Source organism: Falco rusticolus, chromosome 7 (genome assembly GCF_015220075.1).
Source record: "Falco rusticolus isolate bFalRus1 chromosome 7, bFalRus1.pri, whole genome shotgun sequence".
Lineage (NCBI taxonomy): Eukaryota > Metazoa > Chordata > Aves > Falconiformes > Falconidae > Falco > Falco rusticolus.
The window spans coordinates 3,837,102-3,852,822 of record NC_051193.1 but is presented as its reverse complement, the minus strand read 5'-3'; the positions used below and the strand labels follow the sequence as shown (position 1 = coordinate 3,852,822).

The following is a 15,721-nucleotide window of genomic DNA, read 5'->3' as shown; positions in this document are numbered from 1 at the left end:
TGCTTCCCCCAGCGATGTAGTAATTGCTTAATTATTCCCAGCATCAGCTTTATTTATACAATGGAATAAGCATAGCCAAGCTGGCTAGCAGTTCCCATTAATCAGGTTTAATAACGAGCCGGGGCTACTGGGAGAGTAAAGAGGAAAGGAAAGGTCATAAATCTTTCCATTGTGGAAAGATGTTGGATGTCTCCATTCTCACTTCTGTTTGGCCAGTGTCCCTGTGTCTTCCTCTGTGGGCTGGGACGTGTCCTGTGCTCCTTCTCGTGGTGGATCCTGCCGCTTTCAAACCGCCTCTTTGCTCTGTGTCTGTGTGTTCGTTGTCTCCATCGCCCAAGGAAGGACATCTGTGCAGCTATGAACAGACCCTGCGAGACCCTGGGTCTGTCCCACGTGGCGGGGATGTGCCAGCCCCACAGGAGCTGCAACATCAACGAGGACACGGGACTGCCCCTGGCCTTCACCGTGGCCCACGAGCTCGGACACAGGTACCACCGGCTTCCTCCTCCTCTCCTCTGACCTCTGTCCTCTGCGCTGCTCAGTCAGGGCTTGAGAAAGCGCGGGTGGAAGTTGGGAGAAGATTGCCAAGCGGTTCCTCACTGGTGCAAACCGTCCTCTGTACCTGCGAGAACTTACCCTGGGAATTCCATTTCAGAGTTAAGCTTTGGGTTGCCCCAGGTTTAAGGAAAATCATGTAACCCAAGGCAACCTGGACAAATTGCAATTGTGTATTACCCCATGTTGCTGATGCTGAAAGTTTTGGAGAAGAGGGTTGCCCATTAAGAAGTTTTAAAATAGAATTTGTGTCTAGAATCAGCAATTTTGCTTGCCCTGATTTCAATTGAATTTTGACAAGATCATTTGAACATTATAGTTCATAGTAGAACTATGGTTCTGTTATGGTTGCATGGTAAAAACACGTACCCGGGTAGCTTAATTCACTTGATCTTGGTCAGTATCCTCATTACTTTTTTCTTGGCTGAGTTTTCAGTAAGAAAGCTGAAATAAAAGCATGGGACAAAGTTCAGGGCAATGTCCCTGGTATCACTTAAGTGTCCCACACAGCCAGGTCCCCCGGTCCTGTTAATGACTGAGTCCACGTGGAGCTGGGATGCTCTGCGATGTCTGGCGTCGCGTGTCATTGTGCTGGAAAGCAGAGAGGCTGCGCGGTTGTAGCGGCGTGCGGCTCACCTCTCCTTTGTGGGACTGTGCTCTTACACAGTTTTGGGATTCAGCATGATGGAAGCAGCAATGACTGTGAGCCAGTTGGGAAAAGACCTTTCATCATGTCTCCACAGCTCCTGTATGACACGTCCCCACTCACCTGGTCCCGCTGCAGCCGCGAGTACATCACACGATTCCTTGAGTAAGTCCTGCCTTCCTCTTCTTCCTCACTCGTGGGGTGCTGGGGTGGCTCAGGGCTTGGGTCTGCAGCCGATTTCGCTCAGTAGTCAGCCCCAGGGCACATGGGGATGCTTTTACCCCACTTGGTTGCTTTGGTCCATGCTGTGAAGGATGGAGGCTTGAACAGAGAAGCAGCACGAGCGTTTGGCACAGGGATGGTGGCTCGAACAAACAAAGCCAGAGTGGTTTTCTTCGATGCTCTGTGCAGTTTTCTTTGGTGCTCTGCACGGGGCAGATGATGTTTGCCTGTAGGCAGGAGGATGAAACCGAGCCAAATTCTTCTGTGCATCTGTTTATTTTTAGCACCCCATGGCTGATTTTTCAGCCTGTTGTTATTAAGTTCCTAGGAACATGGCCCAGAGATTTACATTTGTCAGCCAGTGGCTTGCACTGGGGAAACATTTTCCTTCCTTGCTACAGGAAAGTTAGAAAACAGTGAGAGCATCGGCAAGAAACAGCAATGGGGATTGCTGGGCGAGGGACTGGCATTTCCATGGCAGGGAGGCTGAGCTCCCATTTCTAAATCCCAGCCTGGGATGTGGGCTTGGCCCCCATGCAGGATGAATTATTGTTGATTTACGGCTTTCGGTGGAATGGAGCGCACTCGTATCTGCAGCGTTCTTGGCCCTCTGCTTTTAACCTTCACTTTTGGATTAAGAATTTCCTGCTTGCCATGACCTTGGGCTGCTATGAGCTGTGATGGGGAAGAAAAAGAGCAGCTGGATGCTTCTCTGGTTGGGTTTTGGTCTTGCTGCTCCCCCTAGGAGGGGCAGCTCTTCCTTAAGAGCAGAGCAGAGCCCGGCAGGCGTCTTTCACCAGCTGCAACATGGCCCAAGTGAAGGAGAGGTCCCTTGCCAGCACAGACATGAGTGTGTTATAATGCGGTGCTGGCAGGAGAACGGGAAGAAGTGAGCCAGAAAAGGAGACCCTGCTGACCTGGGGTTGCTGGGTGTGCTTGGAACAAACCTCACGTTTTTTGGGGGAAAAAAGCAGCCCTCTCAGACGTTGATTATTATCTTAGGAAAGATTGTTATTTTACAAGCGCTGCCAAACGTTTAAGCATCTGAAAATAACTCCTGTCATCAACAGCGGCACGGCCCCGGTGCTGTGGGTGAGGCCCTGGGTGCAGCCGGGGCTGGGTGACCCTCTTGGCAAGGCTGTGGGTTGGGGTCCACTCGGACACACCGGGGCAATGGAAGAAGACGCCACCTCCCTGCTGTGGCCGCTGTGTCCCCCCAGGAACAAGCATCCCTCGTTCAGGCTGATGGGGGAGGCTGGCACAGGGCGGGTAGTGATGCTCCTTGAGGCAGAGGGACCACTCTGGACCTGGGCATCCCGTCAGCCCCGGGTTGTGGCAGCACTCCCCAGGTGAGCCCTCCCTGGCATCCCGTGATTTTCTCCCTCGAATCCTCAGAGGAGTCAGAAGGTGCTGTAAGGCTTTTTGCTCTCCACCCCTCACTGTGACGTGACCTCTTCCCCAGCCCGGCTGGTGGAATGCCCTTGAAAGATGGGCTCTGGTATCTCACGGATGCCCTGCCTGCACCGCCAGCGTGCAGCAGCACGGAGCAGCCTCCCTTCGTCTCAGCAGCCTTGGCACAGCTGCAGGTTGTCTCGTCTCCCTTCGGTCTTTTCTCTAGGTCAGACAACCAGTTTTTCAGCTTCTTTGCACAGTGCTGGAGGTCTTTTTCCATCATCCTCCCGTGGGCTCCTTCCAGCTGATTCCCTGCTTTCCCAGAGCCTGGGGAGGGCTGGTCTTCCCCTGCCTTTGCCGCCCTGCTCCACCGGCAGCACGCAGCCCTGCCTGCTGCATCGCTGCTCTGCCACTTCTGCCAGATCCCCTCGCTGCGCAGCTGGTTCTTCCCAAGCTCCAATCCTCGCCTTTGTTTTTATTGAATTCTATCCTGGGTTTTTGGACCCTTCCTCCAGTTCTCCAAGAGCTTTTGGAATTTTAATCCTGCTCTCAAACGTATCTGCAGATCCTCCCAGCCTGCCCACATATGGGGATTTAATCATCATACCATCTACTCCATCATCCGGCTTGTTAATGAGCAGACTGAAACAGGCAGACGCAGCACAGACCCCTGTGCATTTTTATGGCAGAGTGTGGTTTATTGCATATCGCTGCAAAGCCAAAGGGAAACTTATCCAATTTTTGCTGGCTCAGTAATGTGTTTTGGCCGAGTTGAAGAGACCAGTAGAACGATTGTAAAATATTTAATGAAGAAATAGATTGTGAACCTAGCACTGGAAAGCTGACAGCAAATCTAAATCACTCCCCGTACTGGGATGGAGACCTCTCATAAACTGGGGCAAGACAGAAAGTGCCACAAGCGTAGCAGAGGGCAAGGAGAGGGTTGGGGGCGGTTTTGGGGTGATGTGCGGGGACCCATGTGCTGGTACCCAAACAGACAGTTGGTGAACTAGTCCAAAGGAGCACAGGTATCATGCATGTAGCTCATGCAGTAGCCCAGTGCTTAAGCCTGGACTTTCCCCAGTAAATATATCATTCTTTCCATTTTTAAAGAACTTCCTTTGAAGTGTTTTCCACCTAGCAGGTAAAGAGAAAAAAGAGCTGCAGTGCCTCTGTATGCCTGGAGCAGGCTGCACCGCGATCCTGCGACCAGCTGCCTTCTCCACACTTAATTCATCGCAGCTCAGCCCTGCAGCGCCCGCAGTGATCCTTCCCTCCCCGCCGGGCTGGGAGAGGCAGGATGCTCCCGCTGTTGTGAACTTGGGAGCAGAGACTTTAGAGCCCCTGGGCTGCTGAAAGCAACCTGTTTACTGATTTTTCCAACAGGGAAGCTGCTTGTAAAAACATACGGTATTTGAAGGGGTTGTCTCCAGCCAAGCGAGCTGTTTGCAGGTGTCCAGTGTGAACCTCACTGGGGTGGGATGGGAAAGGGAGGAGGAGATGCCACATCTGCTGGTCATCGCCCTGTGGCACTTCCAGTACCCCAAAGCAGGAGCTCTCCCATGCTGCTGGCCCTTGTTTCTCTGTTGCTGGTTTGGCTTAAAAAGGAATCTTGTTTCAAGTTAATTTAGACCTGTTCCCAATCACAACAAGCCAAAGTAATCTAATCTGCTGAGAAACCCTCGCCAGAGACTGCCTTGCTGGAAACAAGTTTGTTTAAATCAACACTGAAAGCTAAACTAGTGACAATTTCTTGTGTGTTTGTGAAATACCGTAGCAAAGGCACTCGGAGTAGAGAGAGGCAGCCAGGACCGTCCCTTGCGGCTCCCGCAGCCTGGCTGCCTGCCACCGGCTGCCTTGATAGCTCAGTTTTAATATCTCTTTTTCTAAAGACAGCCTGTCCAGCACAATTTGAGCACTGTTTGTAGTGGCAAGTAGGAGGGTGAGTGCGTTTTGCCGCTGACAATCTACTTTATTTCTCTTAGTTGACACACGGGTTGCGGTGTCCGCAGGGATGTTTCTGGGGTCAGCGTGATGTACGAGCACAGGGACAGCATCTGTTTCTCAGCAATGAGATGTTTGTTTGATGAAACCCTTCGCCTTGAATGGCAAAAGCGGGGTCCCAGCTGAGGTCTGAGCTGATGACTTGTTCACAAAGCACAAATCCAGGGGATTATTCCCAGGGAAAATGATATTTCTGGCTTTCTGTCAGGGGGAGAGGGGCATCCCAGATGCGAAAGGGGGAGTGTGCAAGGCACCGACTCAGCAGCTGCACAGAGAAGCTGGTGCTGCCTTTGCCTCCCCATAACCTGCCCTGCCCAGGGGCCGTGGGGTGATCGCTGCAGGAGTGAGCACCCACCCTGAAAAGCAGGTACCCACACGTGCCCCTCTGCATGCTGGAGCGGCTCCAGGGCTGATTGGAGAGCCAGGGTCATATCAGCTAGAAACGCTAATTACTTCTCATAGTGAGTGTGCATTACTGAGATGCTCAGCTCCTCCATTAGCAGCTGCCGGAGCGTTGTACGGGTGTGCCAGGCTGGTGGTGATGCTGCTCTGACCTTTGTCTTTCAGCCGGGGCTGGGGGCTGTGCCTGGATGACCCCCCTGCCCGGGAGGTGCTGGACTACCCCCTGGTGCCCCCGGGCGTCCTCTACGACGTGAGCCACCAGTGCCGGCTGCAGTACGGTGCCTACTCCACCTTCTGCGACGACATGGATGTAAGCCAGGGTCCTCCCTGATGTAACATGGGCTTGCGTGGCTTGGAGGGGCTCCCTGCGGGTGGGGGGCTTTGCATGGGTCGGCCAGTGCACTAACTGTGTCCTGTGCAACCATGTTTTCTGCAGAGCGTCTGCAACACACTGTGGTGCACGGTGGGGAACACGTGCCACTCCAAGCTGGACGCTGCCGTTGACGGTACAGCATGTGGGGAGAACAAGGTAAGGGGGGGCAGTCCCCTCTGCGGCTGCAGAGGCTCCTTGTTCTGCACACCAGAATTTCACAGGCTCCAGCCCACCAGGGCAGGCTCCTCTCGCTGCCCTTGCTCTGCCCAAAAACCTGCAGGTGCCAGGGAGGGACTGACTCCAGCCAAGCTGAAAACACCTTCAGAAGGTGAAACCCGCCGTTAATTACCGTGGCAGGAGGGTACAGGGCTTCTGCTGCTCTCGGTCTGCTGCAGTGGTGGGTGCTGGTCTCTGGGTCCTGCCCCCCTGCAGGGCAGGCACCTCTCCCCACTCTGGGGTCCGGGGGGGTCCAGCAGCGCTGCGGCAGCTCGGTGGGTGCTGTGCTGGGCGTGGGGTGCGGAGGGGACCAGCTGTCTGCAGCCAGCTCTGGTCACCCTTGCATGGGTGATGCTGGCTCCTGTCCTGCGGCAGTCCTGGGACAGAGCTGTTGTGCATCGCTTTTCCAGAACAGGGTTTTCCTGCCCAAGTTAACATAAATGTCTCTGCTTGTTAGGTTCAGTGTCCCCTCCTGGAGAGCTGGCCCCAGAGCGCTGGGGGTGACCCTGGGCTTAGCCACTGCCCCCTGCGAAACCTCCTGCTGTGCCCTTGTCCGTGGCTGTGCCTGGCTGGCTCTTCCCTCTGGGCTCGGATCGGGCTATGAATCCCCTTGCTGAGGGGTCTTGGTGGAGGTTTGGATGCGTTGCCTGAGACAAATCCTCAAACAGCCCAACATCTCTGAATTTCCTATTGCTTAGAGCTGTGCCGGGCTCTGGCAGAGCCCCGCTGACCCCCGACACCTCCGTGTGAGCGAAGCGTGGATTTCCACGGGGCAGTGTGGGTGCTGGGTTTCAGTACTCCCCGCAGCCGGGCTCTCAGACTCAACGTCCATTACTGCATCCTTAAACCTTGTTTTCTCTTCGTCTGGCCCAACCCTTTGCAGTGGTGCTTCAATGGCGAGTGCGTGCCCGTGGGTTACCGTCCCGACGCGATCGACGGCGGCTGGGGCTCCTGGAGCTCGTGGGCTGCCTGCTCCCGCAGCTGCGGCGCGGGCGTGCAGAGCGCCGAGAGGCAGTGCAGCAACCCCACGTAAGCCAGCCCTCGCTCCCCCGGGGCTCCCCCAGCCCCTCCACGCGACCCCATTTAAGAGATGAGCCCAACGATTCCTTATCACCCCATAAAGCTGGGGACCGGCGTCTGGCCAGTGTGGTCCTGCACCTGTCTGCATCGCACGGCAAACCGCGCCGTTAGGCAGTTACCGGTCCCAACAATGTGCTTTTGAAACACTTGGGATTCATTTCACGGGGTTATCCAGCCGGCTGGGCGGTGGAAGCTTCTGGAGGGGCTGAGTTTGCTCTGTCTCCTTCCACATATAAGTTGCTCCCACTCCGTGCAGGCAGAGGGACGTTGCCATGTGACTCAAAACAAAGAGCGAGGACTCCGCGCTTGTAGGTTTAAAACATATCCAGTGTCTTTTAATGACAGAAAAGAAAAACAGGCATTCTTTGAGCCTGACTCAGAGTCATTTTGAAAAATTCTGCTGCTGTTTATCACCCCATTGCCCATTAGTGATTTTTGACCTGTGCCCAGCCACAGCAGCCAGCATTGCCTCTCTCCTGGAAGCATCTGGGCACTGATGGAGGCGCAGCCTTGTCCATCCCATGGTTTCTTGGGCTGACCCACCTGCTCCCTGGATGACCCCTTGGTCACCAAATCGCTGTCGCGTTGTATTCAGCCAAAGCCCCCGGCTTGCCCAGGTGTCAGAGTGCCCTGGGAGGGGAGAGAAAAGGGCTTTGTGAGCAATGTCCCAGTGGCAGTCGCTTTTCAATGGCCTGAGGAGCTCTGAAAGCCGCAGGAACAGACGCTCTAATGAGCCCAGATGTGCTTTCTGCCCAGTTTCTTCCACGGACGTGTTGCTTTTAGCACGTGCTATTGAGCTGTTTAAAGAAGTGCTGTGTAATCTCAGTTCCAGGTCAAGAGCTGGATTTGTGTTTGACATGAGTTTTGTGGCAGAAGTGCAGTTGTAGTTTATGGAGTGTTTTAAACACAGCTGCGGGTGGGCAGGAGAGCAAACACTGGAAAAGCAGCAGAATTTCGCTGGGCAGTTGTTTGCTTTGGCCACTGTAGGTAAATCTTCAGCGTTGCCTTTTGGATGGAGTGAACAAATGTGTGTGCTGGGCAGTCCTCCTCCCACAGGCATTTCCTCAGGGCAGGGTATGTAAACACAACCCTAAAATAATAATTAACTTTATTCTCTTCAGCAAAGTGTGCCCAAACTTAGATGATCAGGGGAAAAGTAATTTTCATGAGATCATGGGGCCATGGGCCATGGAGAGTGCTGTGACCAAAGGAAAAAGCATCAGGAGACAGTGGCAGTATTTTGAGAGTCTGTTGGCATCTGAGAAAAAAATATTGTTGCTTTTAAAGTCCCTCTTGCTTTAAAAAGCCCAGTGGCAGCTTTGCCATTCCCTTGGGCAGTAGAGGAGCAGAGCGGGAAGCGCATCCCGGGCAGGATGGAGAGCAGCTCCTCCAGAGCAGCCACAGAATGGGCACCTGGCTGACCTGGCTCTTGGGAGCGCTGGCATCTCATCAGCTGCGGTACCCAGGATGGTGGAGGAGATGTTTTACCTCCTGGGGAGGGGTGCCCGGCTGCAGCTGCAGGAGGTGAGGGGGCTTCAGACATGAACACTGCCAGGGACACGTAACTTTAATAATTGCTTTTATAGCGTCGTACACTAGACCTATAAAATTGGCCATATTTCCAATGTTAAGGAGAGGCTGTCAGGAGGGGCAAGACCCAAGATGTAGCTGGTTCAGCTTGAGAGCCATCAGGAAAAGCTGCCTTTGGCCCACGGTCTCACCGTGCATTGTCCCGTAGCACAGCGCGGCAGCCACGGCAGCAGCAGGGAGTTGGTCCAGGAGGGACTCTGAGAAGGACGTGGGCTATGGTTTCCACGGATTTCAAAAGCTTGCTCAGTGGAGCATGGGTCATGCTGGAATGGGTGTCGGATTCGTAGCCTTACACGGTTCCTTACACGAACATCGCAGCAGAGCGACCTGTGGGTTGTAACTGGGAGAGCTCCCGGTGGCCCAGGTGGATTCATGCTGAGATCAAACCTCAGCAGCAGGTACAAACGCACCCTCCTGTAGCTGTGAGTGGAAGGGGAGTTTCCCCTTGTGTGTGGTGGGTCTCTGTTAGGTAGGACAGGGATAATGGTTTTAGACTGAAAGAGGATGGGTTTAGATGAGGTATTAGGAAGAAATCCTTCCCCGTGCGGGCGGCGAGGCGCTGGCACAGGCTGCCCGGAGAGGCTGTGGGTGCCCCATCCCTGGCAGTGCCCAAGGCCAGGCTGGACGGGGCTGGGAGCAGCCTGGGCTGGGGGGGGTGTCCCTGCCCCTGGCACGGGTGGGACTCTACGTGATCTTTAAGGTCCCTTCCAACCCAAACCCTTCTGTGATCCTTTGATTTTCTTATTCCCCTCCCATGTACGGACAGGCCAAAGTACGGGGGCAGGTACTGCCTGGGGGAGCGGAAGCGGTTCCGGATTTGCAACGTCAGGCTGTGTCCCCCCGACAAGCCCTCCTTCCGCCAGGTCCAGTGCAGCCAGTTCAACCCCATGCTCTACAAAGGGAAACTCTACAAGTGGACGCCGGTGCCCAACAACAGTGAGTCGAGGGCAAAGCCCGCTGCTGGGCTTCTGCCTGCAGCCCCAATGGAAAACCTGAAACAGAGTCTTGCTAACGGCTTGATTTTGCTTTTCATACCTTCATATTCGCCTGGCAGCGTGTTTATGCCGTATTTTAAAACTATGGCTGGGCTTGCAGGGTTAATTTATGTTTTTGGAGGTGGCCCCAGGCTGCTTGGGTTTAGTTTCTGCCTGTTGGGTTCCCCAGTTAACCCCTGCGAGCTGCACTGCCGGCCAGAGGACGAATACTTTGCAGAAAAGCTGCGGGATGCCGTCATCGACGGGACACCGTGCTACGAGATGAATGCCAGTCGCGACATGTGCATCAACGGCATCTGCAAGGTGGGTCCTGTGCCGGGTACCGCTGGGGAGGGAGCCCAAGGACCCCCGGGCTCAGGGAAATGCAGGCGGGTGCCGTGACCCGTCCCTTAGGTGAACACTGTCCCCTCTCTCACATGCACCGATGGGCTGTGCTTGCTTGTTTTGTCATTCACTTCTTGGAAGCTTTCCATATTTGCATGAGGTGTGTGGTGCAGACGTATCTCAGCCTCTGTGCTGGCCTCACAGAGCACCACCAAGGCCAGGCTGGATGGGGCTGGGAGCAACCTGGGCTAGTGGAACGTGTCCCTGCCCATGGCAGGGGGTTGGAACGAGATGGTCTTTAAGGTCCCTTCGAACCCAGACCATTCTGTGGTTCTATGAAACCCCAGAAAACAGAGGAAGAGAAGTTTCACTTGCAAATAAGGTCGGGGATATGAAAGGGTGCATGGAGAGGGTGCCCAGCCCTGCATCCCAAGTGCATCCAGTGCTGGCAGCTGGGGGTCTGACCTGCAGCAATGGAGATGGCTCCCCTGGCTTGGCAGCCTCTCCCAGCACTGGGATTTGTCCTTCTGGGACATTATTTTTCTTTCTTGGAAGCTCCCTACAAATGTGCTGCAACATGCAGCGGCGTTGCTCTGGCTGCTGGCTGGGGCAGCGTGGGAGGCACGGGAATCTGGTGGAGGTGGCGCAGGCAGCGCTGTGAATCATCTGGGAGATGCTGGGGAGGCTTTGCTGAGCTTTGCCCTGTGTCCTCCAGCTGCCTTTGGTGGCAGCGAGACGGTCCCTTCATTCACACCTTCCTTTTCCCTAGGGAAGCAGTCCCAAGGTTTAGGATAGAATAAAGCACACGTGCAGGACGTTGGATTTCGGTTGAATTAGGGAATGGGTAGCGGTCTGAGCTGTGTGTGGTCTGCAGGGCAGATTCCCACCACGGGATGTACCAAAGCCATGCTGCTGCCAAGCTCATGGCCGCCTGTCACCAGGGGCTCGCACGGGCGGGAGGGGACATGGCCGCGTCTGCCACCGTGTTGGATAGAGAGGCTCTCCAAAAGGCTTTTTGGAAAAACAGGTTTTTTGGAAAGCAGGCTTTTTGGACAGCACAAAAAACAGCAGAAAAGAGGGAAAATAATCAGTCAACTGGTTTCCTTGCAGCCTCTTATGTAAAAACCATTTGTGGAAACTTCTGTGCTGCCAGGAGCAGCGGGCAGGGGCTCGGCAGCAGCAGAGGTTCGGGGAAGGTCCCGTTTCCTCCTGTAACAGCCTGTAGGTTATTTCAAAGGCTGCGGCACGCCAGTGCATGGGCTGGAGGGAGCGCAGGGGTTGTTATTTTTACTTGGCCCATAGAACGAGGTGCGAGCCAGCAGCTCGTGGCAGATGATGGCACGTTTAGCCAGAGCTCGCTGCATACAGAATCCGCATCACCTCTGCGCTTGCTGCTGGCTGTGACACCAGAGTCAAACCCGGCTCGCTACAGACGCTCGCAGCTGGCACAGCCCCCAGCGGGACCCTCTGGGGGCTTGGCTGTGTGTTTATGGTGCAAAAACACAGGGAGGCTCTGGCTCTGCGTAGGTCAAGCAGTTTGGCACAAGATGTAAAGGGTTTCAGCAGAATATAAAAAAAGGTTTTGGGGAAGTGTTTTGAAACAGAACTAGCAGGACCAAGGACTGAGGGGCTTTCCCAGCTTGGTTTGGAACATAATGTGTGCTGACAGGCTCTGCTGCCTGGGGACTCGGGTAGAAAAAGGAGAAAACGAGATGTGGGTTGTGATCCTCGCTGCGTATGAGCAGGGCAGCAGGACGGTGAGGCTGTTAGAGAAACCCCTGCTGCAGCCGATGTGGCTGTATCGCTGCCCATCCTCCAAAAAGCCTCCAGCTGGCCCCTCTCTCCCACCCAACAGTCCTTATTTCCCACCATTTAGGACCAAGGCTGGTCCTCCTCTCCCTTGTTCCTCCCACGGCCAATGGTGCGGGGCGAGGCGGGGGCCGCGCGGCTGACGGGGCTGCCTTGCAGAACGTGGGCTGTGACTATGAGATCGACTCCAACGCAGTGGAGGACCGGTGCGGGGTCTGCCACGGGGACGGCTCCACCTGCCACACCGTCAAGAAGACCTTCGAGGACAGCGAAGGGCTGGGTAAGGGCGCTCTGCTCCCAAAACATCAGGTGCCTGTTCCACACGGAGCTGGGCTCGCTGCTGCTGCTTGCTTGCTTGCAGGATGGTTTTTAATCCCGACTCGTTGATTTTGATGGGATAAGACCCAAGAGGCAGCATGGGGAGATGTTACGTTGGCATCACACTCCTTGCTGCCTGGGAGAAAAATATCCCATTACTGTTCTTTGTGTCTAAAGGCCTGAAAACAAATCCATGGATGCTGGGGCCAGTTTGGAGAGGTTTAAGGAGATTTTGTGTGTTGACAAGAACATGTTGAAAGTGTGGTAAATGCCTTGCCAGCACCCACGCAGGATATATCTCCCTCTGTGACAGGCTCTCCTGGCAGGGAATGCAGCTGGGCTCAGTGCAAGGCGGGATTTGGTGCGGAACAGTGACTTACAGGGCTGTAAGGATTGGCATGATGCTGGCACCCACCCAAGGGACGCTAGCACCCACCCAAGGGACGCTAGCTCCCATCCAAGGGCACAGATCATCTCTGTCACATTTTTGACTCCCCCAAGACAAACACTTGGTTCCATTCCCAGGTTACGTCGATATTGGGATTATTCCTGTGGGAGCCCGGGAGATCCAGATTGAAGAAGTTGCAGAAGCTGGGAATTTTCTGGCGCTGCGGAGCGAGGACCCGGAGAAGTATTTCCTGAACGGCGGCTGGACCATCCAGTGGAATGGGGACTACAGGGTGGCAGGGACCACCTTCACCTACAAGAGGACAGGGAACTGGGAGAACCTCACCTCCCCAGGACCCACCGTGGAGCCTGTGTGGATCCAGGTCCGTGGTGGTCGGGGTGCACGGTGGGGAGGCTGGGGGGGACAGAGCCACTGGATCTCCACCGAGTGTGTTTCTGTGGGAGCCGACGTGGGGAGAAGCCAGGCAAGCACTGCCGGCCCGGAGAGTGTTTCCAGCCCACGCCACTTCCAGCTGAGCCTCGTCCCCTTTGCAGCATTCCTGAAAATATTTACACAGGAGAGAGGGAGCATGAGGAGAAAGAGCCCGTTTCCGGAGCCCTTTCCCATATCTTATCAAGAGCAGGGGAAGAGCCCGCGGTGCTTTTGGCAGGGCTGGAGCCGCTGGTGGAGGCAGTGGGAGCTGGGAGCTGTCGTGGTGCCATGGGTGGTGGCAGAGGGTGGCCCACCAGCACCCCTCGGCAGTGCTGCGCCCTCCTCTGCACCACCTGGCACCGTGGCAAGGAGCTTGGCCCGGGGATTTGTGCTCCATGGTCCAAACCGGGTGATGCTGCCCAGGGTACTGCCCTTCCTCGCAAAAGCCCTTGAGGCAGGAGGTAAAAATCCAGAAGGATAATTTTAACTTGTCTGAAACAACTAGAAATGTCAGGTTTTACTCTTTTTGCATGTGGGAATTTCCATAAAGCTACTTCCCTCCCCAGAATAAGTCACTATCTTTCATCAAAGCCCCGAGGCTTTGAGGAGGCAAGCCCCATCACAGAGTGATGCTGCCTTGCGCTCGCAGGGCAGGGCACCCAGGACCTGCCGCTCTGCACGCCCAGGTCTGGGCACGAGAGGTTACAATTAACCACATAAACCCAAGAAAAAGCAATACGTTAAAACAAGCATCGCAGTAGTGCGTTTCCAGGATGGCAGAGTTGCAAGCAAGAGAGCACCTGCCCAGCTCCTGCTCCCGTCCGGTGCCTCCAGCCTTTGTGCAGAGCAGAGCAGACGCTGGGGGAGCAGATAACAGACTTCAGGGGATATTTATCTCCATGTGAACCTGCTCAGCCTGATGGTCCTTTTACCTCTGGGTCAGCAGGAAAGTCTCTTGTCTTTGCCTCCACGATGGGAGCACACGTTTGCTTCCCTGCAGCTGGGATGCTGCTCACTGTTTCTGAAAGAGAAGTTGCTTCCCCAAGCGTGGGCAGCTGCCCAGGGGCTGCTCCTGCTCCGAGCCCACCTGGTGCATCCTGCAAATGCTTTTAATATGAGCCCAACTTGACTGTTGCTAATCCCCTGCTCTGCTGCAACCGCCACGGCTCTGGGGCTTATCTGGAAATTGCTTTATTTTGCAAACTGACCCCACTCTATTAATTTTCACCTTGTATCCATGGAAAAGAGTTGCCTGGGGGATTTACTTTTCAGCACGGCTTTATATTTCAATGAGTTTTGCACAGCTTTGCAGGGGCTGTAACTGTCTCGGGGGGGGAGGTGGGGGGGGGAAAGGCAGTTTGGTGAGGGGGGTTTGGGGCTGGCCCCTGCCCTGCAGGTCCCCGTTGTGCTGCTGCGCCTGTCCCTGCAGTTCCTTCCCCTGGGAATGGCCATCAGGATGGTCAGGAGTGAGGGATCTGCCAGTTAATGCAAAGCTATTGGCAGCCAACATCCTCGTGCCTGTGAGGCCAAGCTTTCTCCTGGAGAAGCCGGTGGAAATCGTCCCATGGACGGTGGCACAGCTGGCACCAGGCTGAAATTCCTTGCGGTGCAAAGTGTGGTGCAGAGGCGGTGACGGCTGTGGAGGTGATGTCCCACAGACCCCCAGGAGCCTCCCCTGCCCCGGCACACGCCGCTCAGCCCGATGCACTCTTCCTGAGCATCAGCCCCTTTGCACAAGCCTGGCCGCACTGGGCAGCTGAAGCCTTCACCTGCTGCATTTCTTTCAGCAGAGGCTCAGGCTGAAACGTGAGCGGGATGCTGGGCTCGCCTGCCACCCCGTGCTGCTGTTGATGGCGATGCTGGCTTGCTCAGCACCAGCAAATGACTTTCTGGGATTTTGTAACCCAATTAAAAGCTTTTGGCAAAAAGTTTCAATATTCGTGAAGAGGTTTTGGAAAGATGCCCTTGCTCCTGCCAAAGCTCCAAGAACAACAAAGCTTTGGCCATAATGGGAGCGCTTAGGCTAAGAAAAACAAGTTAAACTCCAGCCTTTGCCAAGTGCTGGTGCAGGAGGTGCTTCGGGCAGGATTGTTGACTGCAGGAGCTGCTTTGTGCATGTCAAGAGCAGCAGGAACACCTTGCAAGCGGGGAGCGATTAAGGAAGTTCCTTCAGGCCCATGTTGCCATGAGCCATCGCTGGTGTTTGCTGCCAGTGGCTCCCTCCTGTTTGCCACAGCTGCTGCTTCCACAGCTTGAGTGGGGTGTCACTCCAGGGGGATGCTCCCACAGGGATACTGGTGCCATCTGGGGCACGTTGGTGGCAGGTTGGAAGTGCAGACAGGAACCGACACGGGTAGCCAGCATCTCAAGCCAAGACATGCTGCGGTGCTTCCCCAGGGCAGATGCTGAAGTGGCAGAGGTGAGATTTGAGTCCTTTTCTGCAGGGCTGGGCTAATGCTGCTGTCCCTTTCCCTTCCTTCTGCCACCATGCCAAAGGACAGGTCCCTGCCACTGATTGTCACCTGAGTGTCCGTCCATCTGGGCCAGCCACCATCAGCCCAGTGCACAGGGCTGGGAGCTGTCGGAGCCTCCTTCCAGCCGTGACTCCATCCCTTGCTGAAGAGTTTAGGAAGAGTGATGGAGGGAGGCAGATGTTGCTCAGTGTGCTCCTGACCAACGGAGGGTCATTCCTGCCCGCGTGCTGCAGACCCTGGGGCTGGGCTGGGCCCAGCGATGGCACATGCAAAACCTCCTGCCCCAGGTCCGACTGCAGGGAAGGGGACAGGGAAGGGGACAACTGGCCGTCCTGGGCCCTTCATCATGCTGAACCTTGAGATAGTCCTTGGACGGGATGCATGCAGCAGTGGGACTGAGTGGGATTAACAGGAGAATCTTTCCAGCCTCTTCATCAGTGGACACATAAAACCCGGTGATTCTCAGTGTTGTCACTGTTATTTTTTTTATTATTACCTGAC

At 55.1% G+C, this 15,721-nt stretch overlaps 1 protein-coding gene across 1 annotated transcript in view; it reads left to right on the top strand.

Annotated features, from left to right (window-relative positions):
- The window catches only part of ADAMTS7 (ADAM metallopeptidase with thrombospondin type 1 motif 7), a 50,791-nt gene that overhangs the window by 11,440 nt on the left and 23,630 nt on the right, over nucleotides 1–15,721 (top strand). The window contains exons 7-15 of the mRNA XM_037395381.1: nucleotides 339–488; nucleotides 1,223–1,366; nucleotides 5,387–5,531; nucleotides 5,658–5,750; nucleotides 6,694–6,839; nucleotides 9,247–9,416; nucleotides 9,645–9,778; nucleotides 11,768–11,888; nucleotides 12,452–12,696. Coding sequence (XP_037251278.1) covers nucleotides 339–488; nucleotides 1,223–1,366; nucleotides 5,387–5,531; nucleotides 5,658–5,750; nucleotides 6,694–6,839; nucleotides 9,247–9,416; nucleotides 9,645–9,778; nucleotides 11,768–11,888; nucleotides 12,452–12,696 — 1,348 coding nt within the window. The remainder of the gene's footprint in view (nucleotides 1–338; nucleotides 489–1,222; nucleotides 1,367–5,386; nucleotides 5,532–5,657; nucleotides 5,751–6,693; nucleotides 6,840–9,246; nucleotides 9,417–9,644; nucleotides 9,779–11,767; nucleotides 11,889–12,451; nucleotides 12,697–15,721) is intronic.